General features: G+C 32.2%; 1 protein-coding gene across 30 annotated transcripts in view; it reads left to right on the top strand.

The window, feature by feature from the left end:
* Positions 1-19,868, top strand: part of LOC105330549 (multiple epidermal growth factor-like domains protein 10) — a 119,582-nt gene that overhangs the window by 22,377 nt on the left and 77,337 nt on the right. For 3 of the 30 annotated variants that reach the window (XM_066069991.1, XM_066069823.1, XM_066069916.1), the window contains exons 6-12: positions 494-625; positions 756-893; positions 2,908-3,045; positions 3,145-3,276; positions 3,470-3,601; positions 6,752-6,973; positions 7,078-7,206. The exons of 6 other annotated variants lie outside the window; for them this stretch is intronic. In XM_066069991.1, the coding sequence (XP_065926063.1) occupies positions 494-625; positions 756-893; positions 2,908-3,045; positions 3,145-3,276; positions 3,470-3,601; positions 6,752-6,973; positions 7,078-7,196 (1,013 nt within the window). In that variant the 3' untranslated portion in view covers positions 7,197-7,206. Of the gene's footprint in view, positions 1-493; positions 626-755; positions 894-2,907; positions 3,046-3,144; positions 3,277-3,469; positions 6,988-7,077; positions 7,208-7,437; positions 7,518-7,684; positions 7,789-8,208; positions 8,286-8,403; positions 8,492-8,589; positions 8,674-8,793; positions 9,018-19,868 lie in introns of those variants that run through there. 21 more of the 30 variants (XM_066070154.1, XM_066070027.1, XM_066070122.1 and 18 more) reach the window with 21 other exon arrangements.

The raw sequence follows: 19,868 nt of genomic DNA, 5'->3' as shown, positions 1-19,868 counted from the left end.
TGCATTATGTTTTTTTTAAAAGACAGTTTAAAACATGACTTTTCTCCTATTTTATCTAAGAATGAAGCCCGGTACATATGATAGATTTGACCACGCTCTGACCAAAAGTATAACCTTATAATATTTAAAGAATGATTCCATACTACTTATATTTAATTTGTTTTGTACACTTGAAAACATCACTATTTTTTTTAATGTAGCACATGTTATGTTTTACTACGCGGCGCAGCCAATACCGTTTTTTGGTTATACCATAAGACACGACCATTTTGTGTCACTCATGTTTTATGAAGTTATTGGGTTTAAGGGTTAAACATTGATTCGTAATATTATCACAGACAAAGACAGTTGAAAATGTAAATATTATATAATATGTACGTAATAAGTCAAACTTACTTTTACTTTCATTTTAGTGGAAAATTTGACAAGCATCATTTTTTCATGTATCTAGCTTTTAATTTATTATACATATTATGTTGTATATTACATTCAGCTTGTCTATTCGGATTCTTTGGACAAGATTGTGCTGACAGATGTAACGACACCTGTGATGGTTGTAACAGATTCAATGGTTCATGTGATTCTGGCTGTTACCCAGGATGGCACGGATATGAGTGTCAAAATGGTATTGAATAGTTTGTAAAACAACCATAACATATATCTTTACCTTGTCTGTTGTGAGGCTAAGTATACTGTACCAAGAGTAAAATCAATTTAATGTGTTTTCTTTATAACATTTTCATTTCTTTCACCAGCTTGCGATAAAGGATCATTTGGTGAAAATTGCAATGAAACATGCGGACACTGTCGTGACATTAAAACGTGTTCCAATACCAACGGAACATGTTTAACTGGATGTGATGCTGGTTATCAGGGAGATTTATGTAAAACACGTAAGTGATAATTTTAGATTTATTATGGTCTAATGTTTATTTTCCACTTTTCATAATAAGTTCAATATCTTATTGTTCTACAAATAGGTCAATAACATTCTAAACGGTCTTTTATAAGAAAAATCGCAGGCGTTCCGTATACATTTCTTTTATAAAAAAGGGAAGAAAGGGTATTTAGCTTGTTTTCTTTATGTTTCTTTGAAAGGACAGTTTAAAACACGACTTTTCTCTTAGTTTATCGAAGAATGAAGCCCGGTACATCCTTATAAAAATAGGCTAGTGCTATTAAGCATCATTTAAAAAATCATATCACAAAGGACTCTATGCAGTATAATGCAATTCTCGCCCCTAAAAAATATAATAAAAAGCTTTAAAAATAATGTGGAATCTATGAAATCATATTTAAAACAAGTGCTATTGTACAAAAAATTCCTGGGTTAAAAAATAAAGCTAATGCTAAATACATGGTTAAAGTGGTTTGTATTTAGCTGTCTATTATATACTAGTAATCAAACTTTTTGCAAAATAAGGAAGTTAGAGTGACTAAGGGTGAGTCAGATTATCTGTCGGCCAGTAATCCCTGTTTCTAACAGCGGTCCTTAGAGTTTTAGTCATTTGCCAGGAAAGAGATTCTTCACACTTAAATTGAGATCAAATTCAAGTTCAAGTTGTTTTCTCGTCTGGTTAAGTTAAATGTGGTCTTGTTGAAAATCCAAAGCATCGAAGAGAGTTTTGTCATATTTAAAACAAGTGTGGGAAAGGTGGTGTCATAATGTAGAAATGACGTCAAAAAATTGTTAAAACAGTGGCAGATATTTAAATATATCAAATATAGTCCTTTCCAAATTTTGTAGATTCCTTTCATTTACTTAAACAATAAAATGCTATCTTTGGTGATTCATTCGGGATATGAATGTAGCGACATTGCAGAAAAAAATAAATAACTCACTAACGCGGGTTATGTGTTGTTGGTTTTTTTTATTGTGGCAATGTTCGCTACCTTCATAAACCATTGATGAATCATCAAAGGGCGCATCTTTCTTCTAACAAATAAATAAATTAATTATAAAAAGTAAGTTTAAATAACTATACTACTTTTAATGTACATCATGACGTTAGCTAAAATATAACAGCCAAAATCGTCTCCTATGAGAATTAGAGTCCGAAAACATGATGATTATTTCTCGTGCATTCGGTGGTTTTCCTTAGCTTTCTGTAGGTTTCGACCAATTGATAATCAGGGCGTGTTGATATCAGTCATGTATGTTCTATAGAGCGATGAAATAATTATAAGTTTCCGTAAGTAATAGAGGAAATTATATTTGGTAGATGTAAATATTAGATTTTGACCTTAACAAATCAGGTCAAGCTTGTTGGATATGATTTAACACGTATTACATTAGTGACAATTTAATACAGGTGGTCTTATTTCTATCCGAAAACTATTATAGATAGAAAAAATCTTTCAAATGCTTTGTTTTCTAGATAAGATTCTTTAGTTTTATTTAGAATATTTTATTTATTTATACATGTACATGTTGATGGATAAGATTTAAACCAAAAAAAAAAAATGTTTAAAGAAGGCGTTGATTAAAGACTTATTAAAAACATGCCCTTTAGAACTACCACAATTTCTTTCAAAAATACTTATTGGTAGAAATCATAGATCAGAATACCCCTTCCCCTGGTTTATATCACTTTTATCCTCCCAGATGACCTTTTCAGAGAGTTTTAAGTGGTGATTCTTGTGGGTTTATAGAATATGTTTCTTTTTTGAAAAGCTTACAAGTCTAACAAGTCTTGAAACATCATTAAATGAACAACAACACATATTAACTATAATACGGCCAAATTTATAATTATCGACACAATTACACTTACTTATAGCAGAAACATGAAATGCACCAAAGATTCATTGATTGTGAATTAAGCACTTTATTTTTTTAAATTATTTTACACAAGTTATGTTTACTTGATACAAATGCTAATCGATGAGTATAAAACTGAATCATAGAATGTGACAGAGGATCCTTTGGATTTGACTGCAATGATACATGCGGACACTGCCGTGAAATAAACCAATGTTTCTATACTAATGGAACATGCCTAACCGGATGTATTGCTGGCTTTCAGGGGGATTTGTGTAAAACACGTGAGTATTAAGGAGATGTTTCTATTTTATTAACGTATGAATAAATCTGTATTATAAAGAAGTATTTACAAAGAGTGCTGAGTATTCTTTTTTCGTTAGCGTGCCAGCGCGGGTTCTTCGGAGAAAATTGCCTTCGAAAATGTCTCGAAAACTGTGCAGGTTGTAATAATAAAACTGGTCTGTGTGAATACGGATGCCTCGAAGGATATAGAGGATACTTCTGCGAAAACGGTGATTTTAACTTTAGCGATTCATTAGAAACACATGTTTTCACAATTAATTGTTTGCTATTAAATGATATCGGTTATTACATGTTACTAACTGTTGATGGAAAATAAGAGGAAGTAGTATAAAGGTGATTTTTGTCTTGCGTGATAAAAAAACTATTGCAATTTATCTATTTATATCTATTTATGTTATACAGCCTGTCCGTATGGATTGTTCGGACAAGATTGTACTGGTGTATGTAACGACAACTGTACGGGCTGCAACAATGTGAATGGTGTGTGTGACAGAGGATGTCATCCAGGCTGGATGGGAGACTATTGTGATATAGGTAGGTTAGCTTCCATGGAATCTGTCTATGTTGTTGATATGAATCAACATTATGCATATTACATCCATAGTATCTATAGTTTGTTGGCGATATACCTGTTTTCTATTTTTAGTGATTTCAAAATCATAGCTGCAGGGTAAAACTCAAGAAGATTTGTTAAAAACCGAAACGGGTTAAATTATTTTTAATGTCATTAACATGTTTAAATCGTTACTAATCATGATTTATATCTTTACAGTTTGATATATGGTAGGTAATAGTAACGTTCAAAATACTAAATATGTTGATACACTCCTAAATGCATACACCTTAACATGAACACTGTAATTATATTCACAAACTATTTACACACAATGAAATGAACCACTTTACTCAGCATTCATATAACCACGTTAATGGCGCATCAGGAAAGTCTTCTTACTTAATAAAGCTGACAAATATTAAATTTCCCTTCAACAAAATCGTGAATCTTTAAAAGTGTATCAGTTTTTATCCAATTGATGTTGGACGTATGTCAGTGAGTGTGCTGTTGGTCAGTATTACACCAGTAAAAAACAACAAGTGTCCACAATACAAAACAAACAAACAATAAGAAACATACAGAGAGACAGAGAAACAGAGAGAGAGAGAGAGAGAGAGAGAGAGAGAGAGAGAGAGAGAGAGAGACCCAAATACACATTGTTGGTTCTATCGTAAAGGTGAACATCCAATTTGTCTTTAGAATATTAAATGTTTACGCGAACGCTTTTCTGAGTAGCTTACTAGATTCGGAAATGCACTGCACGCGTTTTTTAATGTATCCTTGAGGTGTACCTGATAAGTATTAACCAGACGAAATAGCAAGAACTGCTCAATTGGTAAGAATGCAACTTTGATTAATAAAACAAAATCCTAATTTAGCTGTGCTGATTGCAACCTAAAAAGGTTTGTACATATTGTATTATTTAAAGTGCGCAATTGTGATACAACATAATTTTGCTTTAATTTCAAGAATTTGCTACAACTTCATTTTAATCTGTTCTTGATAACTTTACATTATCTTTTCCCTATTAAATTTGTTTTCTGTCATGATGCATCAATTTTAAAATATTCCTATATTTTTGTAAGATAATATGTTTAATTATGGATTATTTTACATAACAATATTATATATATATATGTTTCATTCAACAAATTAGCGTGGTGTATATATATTGACATTGTTAATTATGTAATTAACAACTCCAAAACAGTAAAACAGCGTGTATTATAGTAAAGAAATGTATTTCAGCTGCTCTGTGTTCAACAAATATCAACAGATTATTGTTAATTATATATTTTTTTAAAATCATGTTTTCAAAGAGGTATCTCACTGAGGGAAATCACCAACCTTTGAAGAGATAGGAACATACTTGTAACTTGAATATCCATCACACCAGCAAACCCGCTGGTAATTACAGTAAAACTCGTTTAGAACGAATACAGATATATAGCGAATTCTCGGATATAGCAAAGTTTTTTTGGGTCCCAATTAAACTTCTTAACAAAACTGCAACGTTTTACAGTTGTAACAAATTCGGATATAACGAATTTACGGATATAGCGAATTGTGTTTGATTCCCGTAGAGGTGAATAATTACGATATTTAACATTTTTATAACATTTCTTTACAGTTTAAGGTAGCTCGCGGGTTTACCTGCTTGTGAGAAAACCTACCTTGAAAATTTGTCCACGTGATCCATATGTTTTAGAGTTTTATCTTTAAAATTTATTTAAGATTCGTCTGCGCGGTAATAATGTTATCGTGTTTCAAATACAGTGCCATTAATAAAATCAAGCAACGCCATTTCAATGAAATATATAGTAAAATGCACATTTTAACCGAAAAACGCATTACAAAACTATGCTCCAAACTTTTAAACGATTCAGACGAAATTAATCATACTCAACACAAAAACAGAGGAGATAATTATGAATCAATTCATAAAAAATAATCAGTATGTGTTCTCGGCCAATTTTTGGCAAAAAAACTTTAAAGATTTAAAAGATTTCTCAAAACTTTATATTTTCATTACAGCGTTAGCCCGACGTCATCATTTCCTTACGTCTGAAAACCAAAAAATTGAAATGCATTTATTGACAAGACTAGCTGTTTAACACATTTTAGAACATGTAAATGCTAATTAGACATTATTTTTAATGTTATCAAATGCAATTATTGTAAGGCTGTAAAGATACAGAAAATTGCTATTTTTGTTTTTATGAAACTCTGCGTCAATCAATGCAAAAATAAAATGCCAGGCAACTACTCACATTATAACTTAATAATCAAATAAAACAGTTATCTAAAGCCAAAAGAATTTTAAAAAATATAATCAGTATTACAGATTACGGAAGTTATTATTGTAAAAAAAAAGCGAAGTTAATGCATACATTCTATTTTAAAACATGCTTTTAAATGGAAGAGTTCCAACGCACACTCATTTTTTATCTTTATAGAACAAAACGTGACAATGTATGTGACATGTTTAAATTTTCAGCACTTGATATTATTAATGTTTGTATAAACAGTCATAAACCGCATTTAAGCTTTTAAAAAAAATCCTTTATACTTCTAAATATCTCATTTGTCATTAAAAAAAAAAATGTATGAGTTTACTATGACGGTCAACTCTTTACGTCGAATCCTATTGTGACGTCAGCAAACCCGCGAGCTACGTTAAAACGTTTGCACTACTATTTAATATAATAGTTTAAAAGAAATTATTTCCATATCATTTTTCAATTCACAATCTAATTATTTAAAGTAACACAAGAATGAATTTTTATTTTAGGCCTCTGTAAGCAAAATTAGAATTAATAGTCTGGTGAAAGAAACCATTTATAAAGTGAATTTGCTATAGTTATTATTACGTATTCATAATGTATGGAATTTTTATTAATTAACAATTCTTTTCAGTAAAATAGAGTTTGCCCTTCCGCCAAATCTTTTTATCTGCTGTCATTTTCTTTGGCAGGTTTTAGAGATAACGTCATACTCTGACGTCAAAGTGATTATTCGCGCTTATATGAATCATCTTATCAGTGCATAAGAGTAAATCAATAGAATACATCAGTAGTAATACAACATCTTATTTTGTATTCTAAATAGCTCATATGCATGCATTCCAGTGTGCAGCTTTACTCACGTTCACTGCAGCAGTACTTTCTTGGACATTCATCGCAAAAGCAATTCCTTGGACATTTATTGCAACCGCAATTTCTTGGACTTTCATCGCTGCAACCTTTCTTTGGACATTCACCGTAGCAGCATTTACAGAAGCATCGATTCTATGGGCATTCACTGCAGCAGCGATTCGTTGGGCATTTGTAACAGTCATTCGAAATTAATTCGTACGATGCCACGAGTAATCCGTTAAAATAATTTTATTACATCACACTTAAATGTGCATTGGCGTTTTGACTGTTTAATTATAATGTCAAAAAAATTCTTCCAGACCTCCTGAAAATCATGATGTACAGACTGATCCCCATCAAAACAAATGGATCTCTTGGCATACTTTTCAACTTCCTTCAATCTATGGAAACAGTCCGCAATATTCCGAATAAATCATGACAATTATCAGGTAGAAACAAACTAAGGAGTCTGAGAACCAGTTTAAGTTAGTAAACGATAAAAGGAATGACAAGCTCCCGTCATAATTTAATTTTTATTTTTTTCTGAATTATTGTTTGTATCGGTATAATAGTTAAACCATATACCACTAAAAGAGTCAACTAGGCTCCTTTAACAGTGTACTATAACTGTATACTAACGTAAAATGTTTTTAATAATAATATTTTTTGGTCTTGCATAGACAGCATCATCACACGAAGGTTTCGGGCAAAAAAACCCACAAGTCATTGTACAGCAAAAAAACAACGCCTTTTTAAATGTGTACGTATTGTGATAAACGACAGGTTAGGAAATATTTCTTGTTTTGAGACATACTGTAAGAAACGTGTGCTAAAAAGGAATGCTAACATTTACATTATACAATTCATAATAATATTTGAGAAACTGAAGTACGATTGTACAGTGGCTTATATATATGTAATTTGTAGAATCATTTGTTATGACGGACAATAATCTGTTGGGGGGTGCTTTGACGATACCTGTTTTCTAGTAAAACGTGATCCTAAATCATCCTGCAATTTATAGTGTATATGTAGGTATTACTTTGTTTTAACTTTCTATCATTTATATAGAATAAATTTATTTAAAGTTTTTAATACTCATTCTGACAAATCAAGAACGTGTTGTATTAGGTGCATACACGCATGGTTTTAATGTTTACGTATGTCATGTAATAAAACATACAGAAACATCGACAGCTGTTTATTAAAAAAATCGATATTGTATAAGAATAGGTGCCATTTATATTTATTTTGATGAATTTTAACGGACTTTTAATTTTTCCTTTAATTTTATTAAGGAAATATGTGTTTTTAGCTGTTTTCGGATTACATTAAAAACAAATTTAGCCATTTTTTTTAAATATATGGTGTGTTATCTCCATAGATTTTTCATAAATTCAAATTGTTATTTTAAATATTTACTAATTCGTAATTTTACCATTGTGTTACAGGCCTTTCAGCCTTATGGAGTCAGTTAACAGTCAACACACTTTGGTACTCTTTAAAAAAAACTAGTCGTACATGTGTGGTAAGTTAGTTCACTGGATTAAACATAATTCTGATAAAAGTGAATATTAAAAATAAAATATGTAAATAGAAAATCATCATTATTTGCAATATACAATTAACATTTTTTTTCTTTTCAGGCGATGGAAATGTGAATAGTACTTTGTTTTCTACATTACCATATTAAAGACATTATAAATCTTAAAGAAATCCATAAATATATAAAAGGTAATATTTATGTCTTTTTGTTTATGATTTAAACTCTAATGTACAATGTAATCAACTAATGTAATAAATAATTTACAAATAACGTTTCCTTTTTTCAGGCAATGAAGGTATGAAAACTTCTCTTTTGTCTATATAGACATACTTAAGACTACAAATTACAAGAATCCAAGAAATATATAGAGGCATTATGTTTTTGTGTTTATGAATTAAACTCTGTTTTTTTTATTTTATTTCAATTTTTTATCACGTGATTACAGTGTGCATGTATATCCGTTAACTTGACTCTATATGATTTTTGTTAGGTGAAGAAGTTGTGACAGTCAGAAACAAGACAACATCTAATACGTTTATGAACTTTGATACCTACCGTTGAATATATATTGTCGTGAATAACAAATACCACTGACAATTAGAATCAAGCTGGTATGCGATACTAGTATGGACTTTGATTAATTCATAGACCGACTAATATATCGTTGTGGATATCAAATAAAAATGACAGTCAGAAGAAACCTGATATGCGATATTTCTATGCACTTTGATTCCTTCATCAACCGAATATTTTATCGTTGTGAATATCATATCAAAGTGACAGTCAAAAAAAGCTTATATGCAATACGTAAATATACTTTTACAATTCATTTACCAATGAAGCGCCTCTCAATTACTTCGTTATGAATCAAATCTCGTTGGATGTTTTCCTTTTTTTCCAAACAATGCAATACTACATTAACTAGAATGTTTATTTATTTAAAATATGGTTTTTTCCATTACATTTTAACATTTTTGTTTTGTATTTATCAGTAAATGTTATACAGCAAATTTTATTTTTGTAACCATATTATTACAAATGAATCAAAACGTTAAATAATTTTAGAACAAACATTGTTTTTTATTATTGTGTACATAAAATTGTTTAGTATTTATAAATCTATTTCACTTTCGTACTGGTATACAGTGATGCTTAACATTCGGATTTCAAAGTGTGCCGTTAATCTCAATATTGTTTCCAAAAAAAGACGAAAATCAGTTTGAAAAAGTGTCTCTTTTTTCAAATGGTAATTAAGTAGTATTTTTTTTACTCTGTTTGATGTTTGAATATGACCTACACATAGGGTATGAACTCCAAAAAGAAGGGTAACAATTTAGTGATTGCTTTAAGTTCATTTTTTTTGCTCTGAAGATGAGGAGAAATAATAATTGACAAAAGATAAACTTATTTTTGGTTTCATTTTCTAAAATGTTTGGAAAACACAACGTTTCTCCTATTCTGTATGCACACGTAATAATATCATTTTTTAAAACCTATATACACAATATCAAAGGTTTTATAATAGTCTGAACTTAAATTACGACTTTTATTTTTGTTTTTACTGTCTTAAGAAAATAAATTTCCTTCGAAAATGAAATGTACAACAACATTCTTTTCTTCTTTGTTTATTTTTGGTGTGGATCATATGGAAAATTGAAATAAGAAATTAACCTAATAGAAAAAGGAACTTATAAAAATAATATCCAGGATACTAAGCCACTATCGGTACAGTAAAAATAATGAGTGAATGAATACGAAATATCTTCATTGGTGGACTTGAAACGGTTAAATGTGTTCTTTTCATTCGTATGAGGAACATGGCCCTAGGGCGGTAACAACTTATATGTTTGGTGTTTGTCTGATTAACATGTAAGGGTATGTGAGACAAAAAGAAGAAATATTTTGTCATCGTGTTAAATAAGGAAGTCCACAGTAAATTAAATCCGTTCTACTATTACCTGTACATGATGTCAATGCAATGTTAGTTATACAACTAAAAATATATTTAGTTAAGTCTCACCGAATCCAGAATTGCTTACAGAGATTTGTTTCTTATAGCAAAATAAAAAAAAAAATGGTGTGGAGATACATCAATACATGTGATCTATTGTTAAATTTAGTTATGTTTTATACTGTAAACGTCTTTAATTCTACCTGTCTAAAATTTCACGATTTCCTGTGTAAGTACCTTTCACGGTGTTTTTAATTTCACGGATAATCGAGTTCTTATCATAGAAAAGTATGTCCTGATTGTAAAATAATCTGATGAATGATGAACCTGCATCATGTAATTTACATTATTTTCTTTTGAATAAAGTAAAATCAAAGCCTTATTTAGGTTAAGTGCTATGAAAATTATGAAAAATGTTTGTGTCCAATGTAATAAGCACTGGTGTAAAATGCGCATTTGATATTTTGGGCATGAAAATTAAGAGGAAGACGTACAGGTAATCTGTTAGAAAGAAGTACACCTTTATAATTAATCAATCTTAAAACGAATTGCTCAAGATTAATGCCGATCGCAGACAACGTCATGGAGTCTTTGCCCTAAGAAGATGTCTGATATGATAAGTGACAATTAGCACCCGTGTTCACAATGGCTTCGATAGGGCCGCAGAGATAAAGGTGAAACGAATATTCCGTTATAAACATTTGATTAATTACGATATTAATTGTATTAAATTAACGTTATTCTCATACTTGCTATTTTTATCGAATTTTGAATATACTATGATTACGATAAACAAGTTGTAACTTATGCCCCGCTCAAGCACACATGCATATGTAATGGCGGCCTACACGGAGATGGTGAATGCACAGCTCAATATTCACGGTGGTTTAATGTTCACGGAAAATTGTCTGACCGTGAACATAGTGCAATTAAAACACCGTAATGTTGTCCACGTCTACAGTATTTAAATAAAGCTATTAATGTTTTTGACAAAGTTTACATAACCTTAATCTGACGTAGTGAGTGCCAAACAATATGAAATGCAATAAATCAGAAAATACGGCAGGTGACACACATCATAAGTCGCTGAATATGAGTGAAGTCGTTTAAACTCGCACCGAATTACACATGCTAACACACTGGAATGTTTTTTGACACCGAGAGAAAAGTGACACTTGATTGCGTTTGCTGTATGAAAATAGTGTAAGAGGGTTTGTTGCACTGAAAATAAAATCGAATTTTGAAGTTATTGATGTATGTAGTGTAACTTAATACATATACAGATGATATTAGTTCCTAGTTGTTTGATTTTTGTTTTCAGAAATATGAATTCATAGAGAGTGAAACTTAATAAATGCACAAATACTATTAGTTCTTATTGAAAACGAGTTTTGCCGAGAGGCCGCTTGCTGGTACTATATGTCAGTGTAAGTCACGACGCAGTAGTTACATTCCCCTGCGCGTGCGTGACTGTAACGCGGAAGAAAAACTTAATATGTATGTGTAATAAATAAGCTATTGAACTTCCCCCCTTTTTTGTGCAATGATTTAAAAATCAATCGTTTCATTTGAAATATAAAACATTGAAAATGTGTAAAAATCGATATTTGGTAAACAGTTAGTTTGTGCATTACTCTGTCTTTTTGTTTTTTGTATATATTATTTTAAAACAAAATTGATTATTTTATTCAAAACAATAACTAAATAGGAATTGAAGGAAATTAAAACTTCAAACTTTAATATGATATGATGCTTAATTTTTAAACTATACTTTTTAGTTCATCTGTGTATAAACTATGTCCGTTTTTTTTCCTTTATTGCCTAATTATTAAAACATTCTGTACAATTTAAATATAAAGAACAACTTCATGGCTAAATATTTTAAGGAGGGGGTAAGGATGAACAATCTAAACTAAAATGGATGATATCTAAATGTACGTGGTCTTATGAAGGCTCGAATTAGATATATCTTGAACATAAATCAAACATACCTACAACTAGATCTCGTTACGAGTAACGAGTAGGTCTTCCGTCCGATTTTGTTTTATGTGACACAATGAAATAGCGATATTCTCTGCCAAATCTGAGATCCTGGTGAAACTAAGTTTTTGTCTCAAGACCGGAAACGGAAAAACGGAAGTGATTAATGAAAATAAAAGCTAGGTTTTTTTTTATACATTTGCCTAGTGAACATCACTGTTTATTATCTTTGATGAAACACCAAAGACAATCAGTTAAACTGAATTTTCCTGTGCTACAACCTATCAAGTCTTCTGTCACATATCTGCAGTGTAAAAATCAATTAATCTCCTGTCTCATTTGTCGCCCAATTTTTTCACGGTGACAATACTGGGGGAACTAGTTCCATCGCCCCCCTTTGAATTTACACTGCACTGTTGGATAATCTATACATTTATTAGCTAACCTAAACATAAATGTATAATTGAGTAGTCTGACAAACACATGATTTATTACATAGAATCTAGTAGTGTTAACGTTTTTTTTATGCAGACAGTGTAGAGCGGGTAGGGGGGTTTGAGACTATGGACCCAGTGAGCCTGGTAGCTCAGTTAGAGGGTGGGAGAGGGTGAGGTTAGATTTTGTGAATGAATCAAAGGGTTGGTGGGGTGGGGGTCAGTTATTGACTTGTCCAGTAAGAGGGCTCTTTGTGTGAGGCGTGTAGCCGAGGTAAGGACGGATGTTGGGTCAGGGGTCATAGGTGAAGTTGAGGGCGGTTGTCATGACAACTCATGCAGAGTCTGTGGTAGGGCCGGTAGCCTGGGTTTACCTTTTCACATTCAGGAATATTTACTCACTAATTATGATAAAAATTGTACTTCAGAAATACATGTACTTTGTGCACAAAATATGGAGACAAAAAATACACAAATATTATACATGCATATATGTCCATATAGATGACAAGCTTCTGTGCATTATCTGATAGTTAATAGTGATCAGTTGATGGTTAGCGAGTGTTTCAGGTTGGGCTGAATGACTCTTTGTTAACATTAAGATAATAGTGTGATTTTTTTTTTGGGAGGGGAGGGGGAGGGGGGAGGAGTAGAGTATAATATTGAGTAGAATACAATATGTAATCTATATCATATTTAGTTCTCTTTTTTTTCCCTTTTCTACTATTCAACTTCAAGATAACAATTAACTGATTGTAACAGATGCTGTCATAGAATCACCCATGGTATAGAAAATATGTATACATGTTGTTTCGTCTAAACATTTACAAGAGTTGTTTCCCTTACATTACTATTACAATTCTGAATTCTTTTCTATGATCAGAAATCTATCCAAAAAAAATAAAGTAAACAAACGTGATACATATAGAAGTATTATTTGGTTAATAAATGCATAAATCAAGAGAGAGAGAGAGAGAGAGATTGACAGACAGAGAGACAGACAGACAGACAGACAGACAGACAGACACAGCAAGTTCTTTAAAAAAACAGATTTGTTTGGGCGAAACTTGCATAAAACTGTATTAAACTTTGAACTGATATGTCAGGCAATAATAAACCTTTTTAACAAATACTGTACATATAAAATTATTGGGTAATAAATGCATAAACTGAGAGAGAGAGAGAGAGAGAGAGAGAGAGAGAGAGAGAGAGAGAGAGAGAGAGATGATAATGAACCCTTTTAGACAGTACTTCATATAGCTCAGATATTTTACAACAGGGGATTTTTAACAAATTAAAGTTTCATTCATTTTGCAAATCCAACCAGACAACTGTTAATGTGCTGTTAAGTCAATAAACATTAAAATTGACAACTGGAAGTGAGGGAAATATGGGACACATGCAAACAGAAAAGTTTTCTTGATGAATGCTTGGCTTTTTAGTTTAACCTATTTCATGCACATTTATAGTCATTTGAGCTCGTTTCAATACTATAACTTACAGTTTAAAAAGACAGAATCAAAGTGTTTCATTTTAGCCAAACAAAAATCTTCAGAATCTTAAACATTTAAAGGCATGGACTTGATTTTGGTCAAATTTTATTTACTGTTTTTATTGTTTACAATGCTCATTTCTAATGATCAACCAAAATATTACTGTCAATTGAAGAGTCATAAGCAAGATACAGAGCTCACAAATATTTGTTATGTATAAACAAGGCTTGTGTCATGTATTTGTTTACATTGGTTAAATATCATGAATAAACATGATATACAGATAAATAAAAAAAATCAAGCTGATTTTATTTATCTGCTCAAATTCATTTTGAAAGAAGATAAACAGTTCCAAGTGTTTTCCAAATTCGTTGATGTCTAAATCTGGAATTTTCAAAATGTAAACAAAAACATGACAAGCTTTGTTTATATAACAACGAACGGCGATCTTTTTTAATAGTCAAATTTTGGTTGACCCTTATCCTGAAGCAATGTAAACATTAAAAACGGAAAATAAATGTTGACCATAATCATGCCCCTTAAGCACATTATTCAATTTTTTGCTTCATTAATTTTCCCCTCCACGTTTCATGGTGGCTCACTAATTATCTAGAAACAACATATAGGTATTATTAATTTACATGGCTACATTTTGCATGCCTACATGCATGGCTACAACTGTATGGCTACATAATATATGGCTATATTTTGCATGGCTACATTTTGCATGTATACATGTACATGTATACATGGCTACATTTTGAATGGATACATTTTGCATAGCTACATTTTATATGGCTACATGAATGGCTACATTTTGTATGGCTACATGAATGGCTACATTTTGTATGGCTACATGTATGGCAACATTTTGTATGGCTACATGAATGGCTACATTTGGTAAGGCTACATGAATGGCTACATTTTGTATGGCTACATGAATGGCTACATTTTGTATGGCTACATTTATGGCTACATTTTGTATGGCTATACGTATGGCTACATTTTGTATGGCTACATGTATGGCTATATTTTGTATGGCTACATGTATGGCTATATTTTGTATGGCTACATGTATGGCTACATTTTGTATGGCTACATGTATGGCTATATTTTGTATGGCTACATGTATGGCTACATTTTGCATGGCTACATGTATGGCTATATTTTGTATGGCTACATGTATGGCTATATTTTGTATGGCTACATGAATGGCTATATTTTGTATGGCTGCATGTATCTAAACAATATAGTAATGTATTCTGTGATGTTTTATTTAGGTGTATATAACAGTCAGATGGGGCAATCTGACTGTGACTTATACAGTACCGACCAGACCCAACCTAACAGAAAGTAAATTCAGAATAAACCCTGGGTTCTTTTTTAGGGTTTATTATGGGTTTGCTAGACTAACCATGGTTAAACCCGAAGTAAACTCAGAGTGGACACAGAGAGTTAACCCCGATCAGAAGTATACCCCTGAAAGCAGACGCTACATGTGTTATACAAAGGGCAGGAATTACAGGTAGTAAGATGGTAAGATATAGCAAGGGCACTGCAAACGGAGCATCCCCTCGCAACATGACTTCTTGTAGGGAAAAATGCATTATTCAGGAATATACATGTACATTTTCAGATCAAAATTTATCAGATCAAAATAAATATGATACAATTATTTCTAAAAACCACTTTGAATTCATAATATCTATTTTATCCTAATCCCCAAGCTTTGTGGTGTATACATTGAGGGAAGGGGTGGGGTGGGGGGGGGGGGGGGTTACATGTACGTGGTTGCACAGTTTTCCTATTCCTAGCAGAAACTAAACACATATACACATTTGCTTTAAAGTTAAATAATTTTGATTCATTAAGTGACATTCATTTTTATAGAAGCATACATAAAATGTCCGTATATATTATGAAACGTAGCTGAAGATCTAGCGATCTGTAGTCTGCTCTGATGGACAATTCTAGTTGCTTGTGGTATGACATCCCATAGTAGATATGCAGCTATTATTAATATGAAACAATCTTCGTTAGATAAATATGCGATATCTGTCAAAGCCTCCTCTAAATTTTGGACTAGTTCTATTGTAAGTAATATGGGAAAATTTGTACGAAAGTCGATGTTAATCGGATGACTTTAATTTCTTGCCCACTTCAATTTTTACCTACGGGCAATATTCTAACCGTCCAATACTACAAAACGTTTGGTCTTTTTTTACTTTTACTAGAATAAAATCCTAAAAATATCAAGTTGTTGATTTGAACTGCATACTGTAGCGATGAACTTAAAGTCGAACACAAAATTACCGGAAATGTCTATCGTCAAGTCGTACATAAAATTCATGTTTTAACGTCACTGTTTTACGATATTTAAAAAAGTACATGTATTGAATCAATTGACTTGAAAATCTCTAGGGGTTGTCCTTTTACAATGCCAAAGAAGTGTACAAAGTTTGATTATAATTCATTGGAGGGTTTTCTTGGAATTTTGCTAAAGAGCTGACAATGGACACATACATACACACACACACGCACACATACATACACACACACACACACACACAGCAGCGATGCTATATCCCCCTCGCAACAAGTTGCAAGAGGGGATAAAAACGATGGGTCTTCATCACACTTCAATGCGTAAAGTGAACCACAGAAGCAAACCCCGAGTTAATTAAAACCCGAAGTAAACCTCAAGTGGACCCAAAGTAAACCCTGAGTGGATGCAAATTTACACAAAAAAACTCAGAGTTAACCCCAAGTAAACCCCGAAAGTAAACCCCGGGTTATAAGTTGGACTCTGCTCTTGTGTTAAGTTGTATGATCAGTACTGTAATCTTAGATTAAAACTAAGGCGAAACAAAAAAATAGGTTTGTTTCCGCTTGAAAAAATCAGGGTCGGTTGGTCGGCTTTTTTAGGTCTTTCCACCATTCAGAAAGAAAGAAAGAAAGGGAGGCCAATAATATGTGGAATGGTTGAAAATGAGATGCACCAGACCTAAGGATCGTTGATTGTAAGGCTGGAAAAAATGAAAGAAATTTGTTGCTGTCTTACACACCATGGGGTGTAAAAGATGATGATGATGATGATGATGATGATGATGATGATGATGATGATGATGATGATGATGATGAAGGTGATGACAAATTTAACACTTTTATTAGATTGGCTCCAACATGATTTCATAATGAATGAATAGAAAAAAAATAAACAGTTAATAAATCTATGTTACTTTCATTGAATGATCAAACCGTAAGTTTGGTAGGATGTCACATACTAGTACCTAAATATAAGGGGGTATGCCTTAAACTTACGTTCCAATTTTTTGGTAACATTGGAGTAAAGTCATTCATTGGTATCTCCAAGGTAGGGGTGCATTTTTTTAGGGGGGGGGAGGGGGGTGACATGTCTGTTGAATTTAATGTATATATTTTTTTTCTGGTGGTAGGAATGGTGAGGGGGGGGGGGGGTTGTCTGTTGATTTGGATGTAGTAGGTGTGAGATATGTATAAGGCCTCCAGTGTTCGTTTGATTGGTTGGACCATAAAACATATTATTTTACTTTGTCTTTTCTTTCTTTTTATCAACATTTATTCATTGTATTTTCATAAACAGTTTTTAAGATAGATACAGGTTTTTCAATGATGTTTTCCCTTTCACTGCCCATTCATACATGTACACACATCCACATCAGTAAAGTTATATGCTTTTCGATTTACACAGGTAAATTATTCTACTTTGTACATTGACCCAGCTTTAGATACAACATTACATAAATTTCCAACCCAATCCAACTCTTTAAATTAGAACACCACGCCCCTCCCCCCTCATATTATCCCCCACCCTCGTTCCCCTTAAAATGCATATTTTATGCATCAGGAACCATAAACTCAAAGTTCATATATCTCACTTTAAGTCATTATCACTTTTTCTCCTATTTATTAATTCAGGCATAGCACATTATTTATTATTTACTGACCAAGAGAGAGAGAGAGAGAGAGAGAGAGAGAGAGAGAGAGAGAGAGAGAGAGAGAGAGAGAGAGAGCACCCCTTTCCCACTGGAAAATAAAAAAAATTATGAAAAATGTATCCTTTCGATCCCCCACCCCCCCCCCCCCACCGCGGAAATTTTTTCTGAATCCGCGCAATTAGAGAGAGAGAGAGAGAGAGAGAGAGAGAGAGAGAGAGAGAGGGGGAGGATGAAAATAAAAGAAAAATAGATGTAGTATAAATAAAAATGGGCGCAGAAAAACCCTCGAACTTTTTGTGGGTTTTTTTTCTCTCTACATGCATAGAAATTAGAATGAAGTAGAAAATAAGAAGAAAATATGTGATATAATTTCCAATAAAACAGGAACTTACTCCCTAACATAGGTCTGTTTGTAAAGAGATAACAGTACTTGGAGTAGTATTTTACATCGTTTATATGAGGCTGTCCAATTCTTAACATCGTAACAATGCGGCCTTTTTTTTCTTACATATACTCGCATCAAATGCATCCCGTGAGCAATGAATTCTGCGTAATATGCAAGGGTGGACGGTGTCAAATGGGATACGTATTAATGTTTATAATTCATTTATTATAGTCATCTATGTACAATAAATCATATACCTGATGTGTTATATAGACAATAATTCCGCAAAGGTAAAAATGAAGTACATCCAACTTATCGGACCTATGTATGTCACTTATGAATAACTTATAAAAATAAATGAATAGATATTCTTTATTACATGTTGTGTAATTACTAAAAATTTTTTTTTTTTGGGGGGGGGAGCTTTATTTCTAGTATAATAAAAAAAGGAAATCACGTGGTATAGTTTCCAAGTAAATTTAACTTGCACTTTCTCACATACGACTGTTAGTAGAGTAATAACAGTACATGAATTGGTTTACTAGTATTACATACAATGTAGGCATCGGATAAACCAGAAGCGGGGGGGGGGGGGGGGGGTCTTGGAAAAGGGGGGCGAACCCCCCCCCCCCGCCCCACACACTTTTTTTGCAAAGTTAGACACAACATAACCATGTATAATTTTTTTTTGCTTGTTCAAGATTTCTAAGAAGTCTACCCCCCCCCCTCCCCAATCCACTCATATTGAATTTGCTTCCGATGCCACTGTATTACATCGTGTATTTGAGAACAGTGCATTCATAAGTTTATGGTGAACAATGCGGCCTTTCAGCGTGTTTGTCTTACATACTCACATTGACTTTACTCTAGTGATAATGGTGGGTTATGTGCCCCTGAATGTTGCGTAACTTGGTTGGGGGGGGGGGGGGGAGGGGGCTGAGAGAAAGTTTGGATATTTGATTTTCATGAAGTAGAGGCTAAAATGTATAATATAGCCCCCCCCCCCAAAAAAAAAAAATTACCCAAAAAATGAGAGAGAGAAAGAGTGAATGAGAGAGAGAGATAGTAGACGTATTCATAATTACATGTCGACTTAATTTGAAATTATTTCTAATTTCCATACATGTACAGCGTACAACCGTAGTTATATATGCAGCCCTGACTAATAGTTATAAATAAATATATATATATATATATATATATATATATATATATATATATATATATATATATATATATATATATATATATATATATATATATATATATATATATATAAATACATATGTTTATATCAGTGGGGTTATCTTTATCATTCCTGAGAATAGTGAGGTTATTGATCAGA

This window comes from Magallana gigas, chromosome 1, assembly GCF_963853765.1.
Source record: "Magallana gigas chromosome 1, xbMagGiga1.1, whole genome shotgun sequence".
NCBI classification, from domain to species: domain Eukaryota; kingdom Metazoa; phylum Mollusca; class Bivalvia; order Ostreida; family Ostreidae; genus Magallana; species Magallana gigas.
The sequence above is the reverse complement of the archived record's forward strand: the minus strand, read 5'-3'. Positions and strand labels throughout refer to the sequence as shown.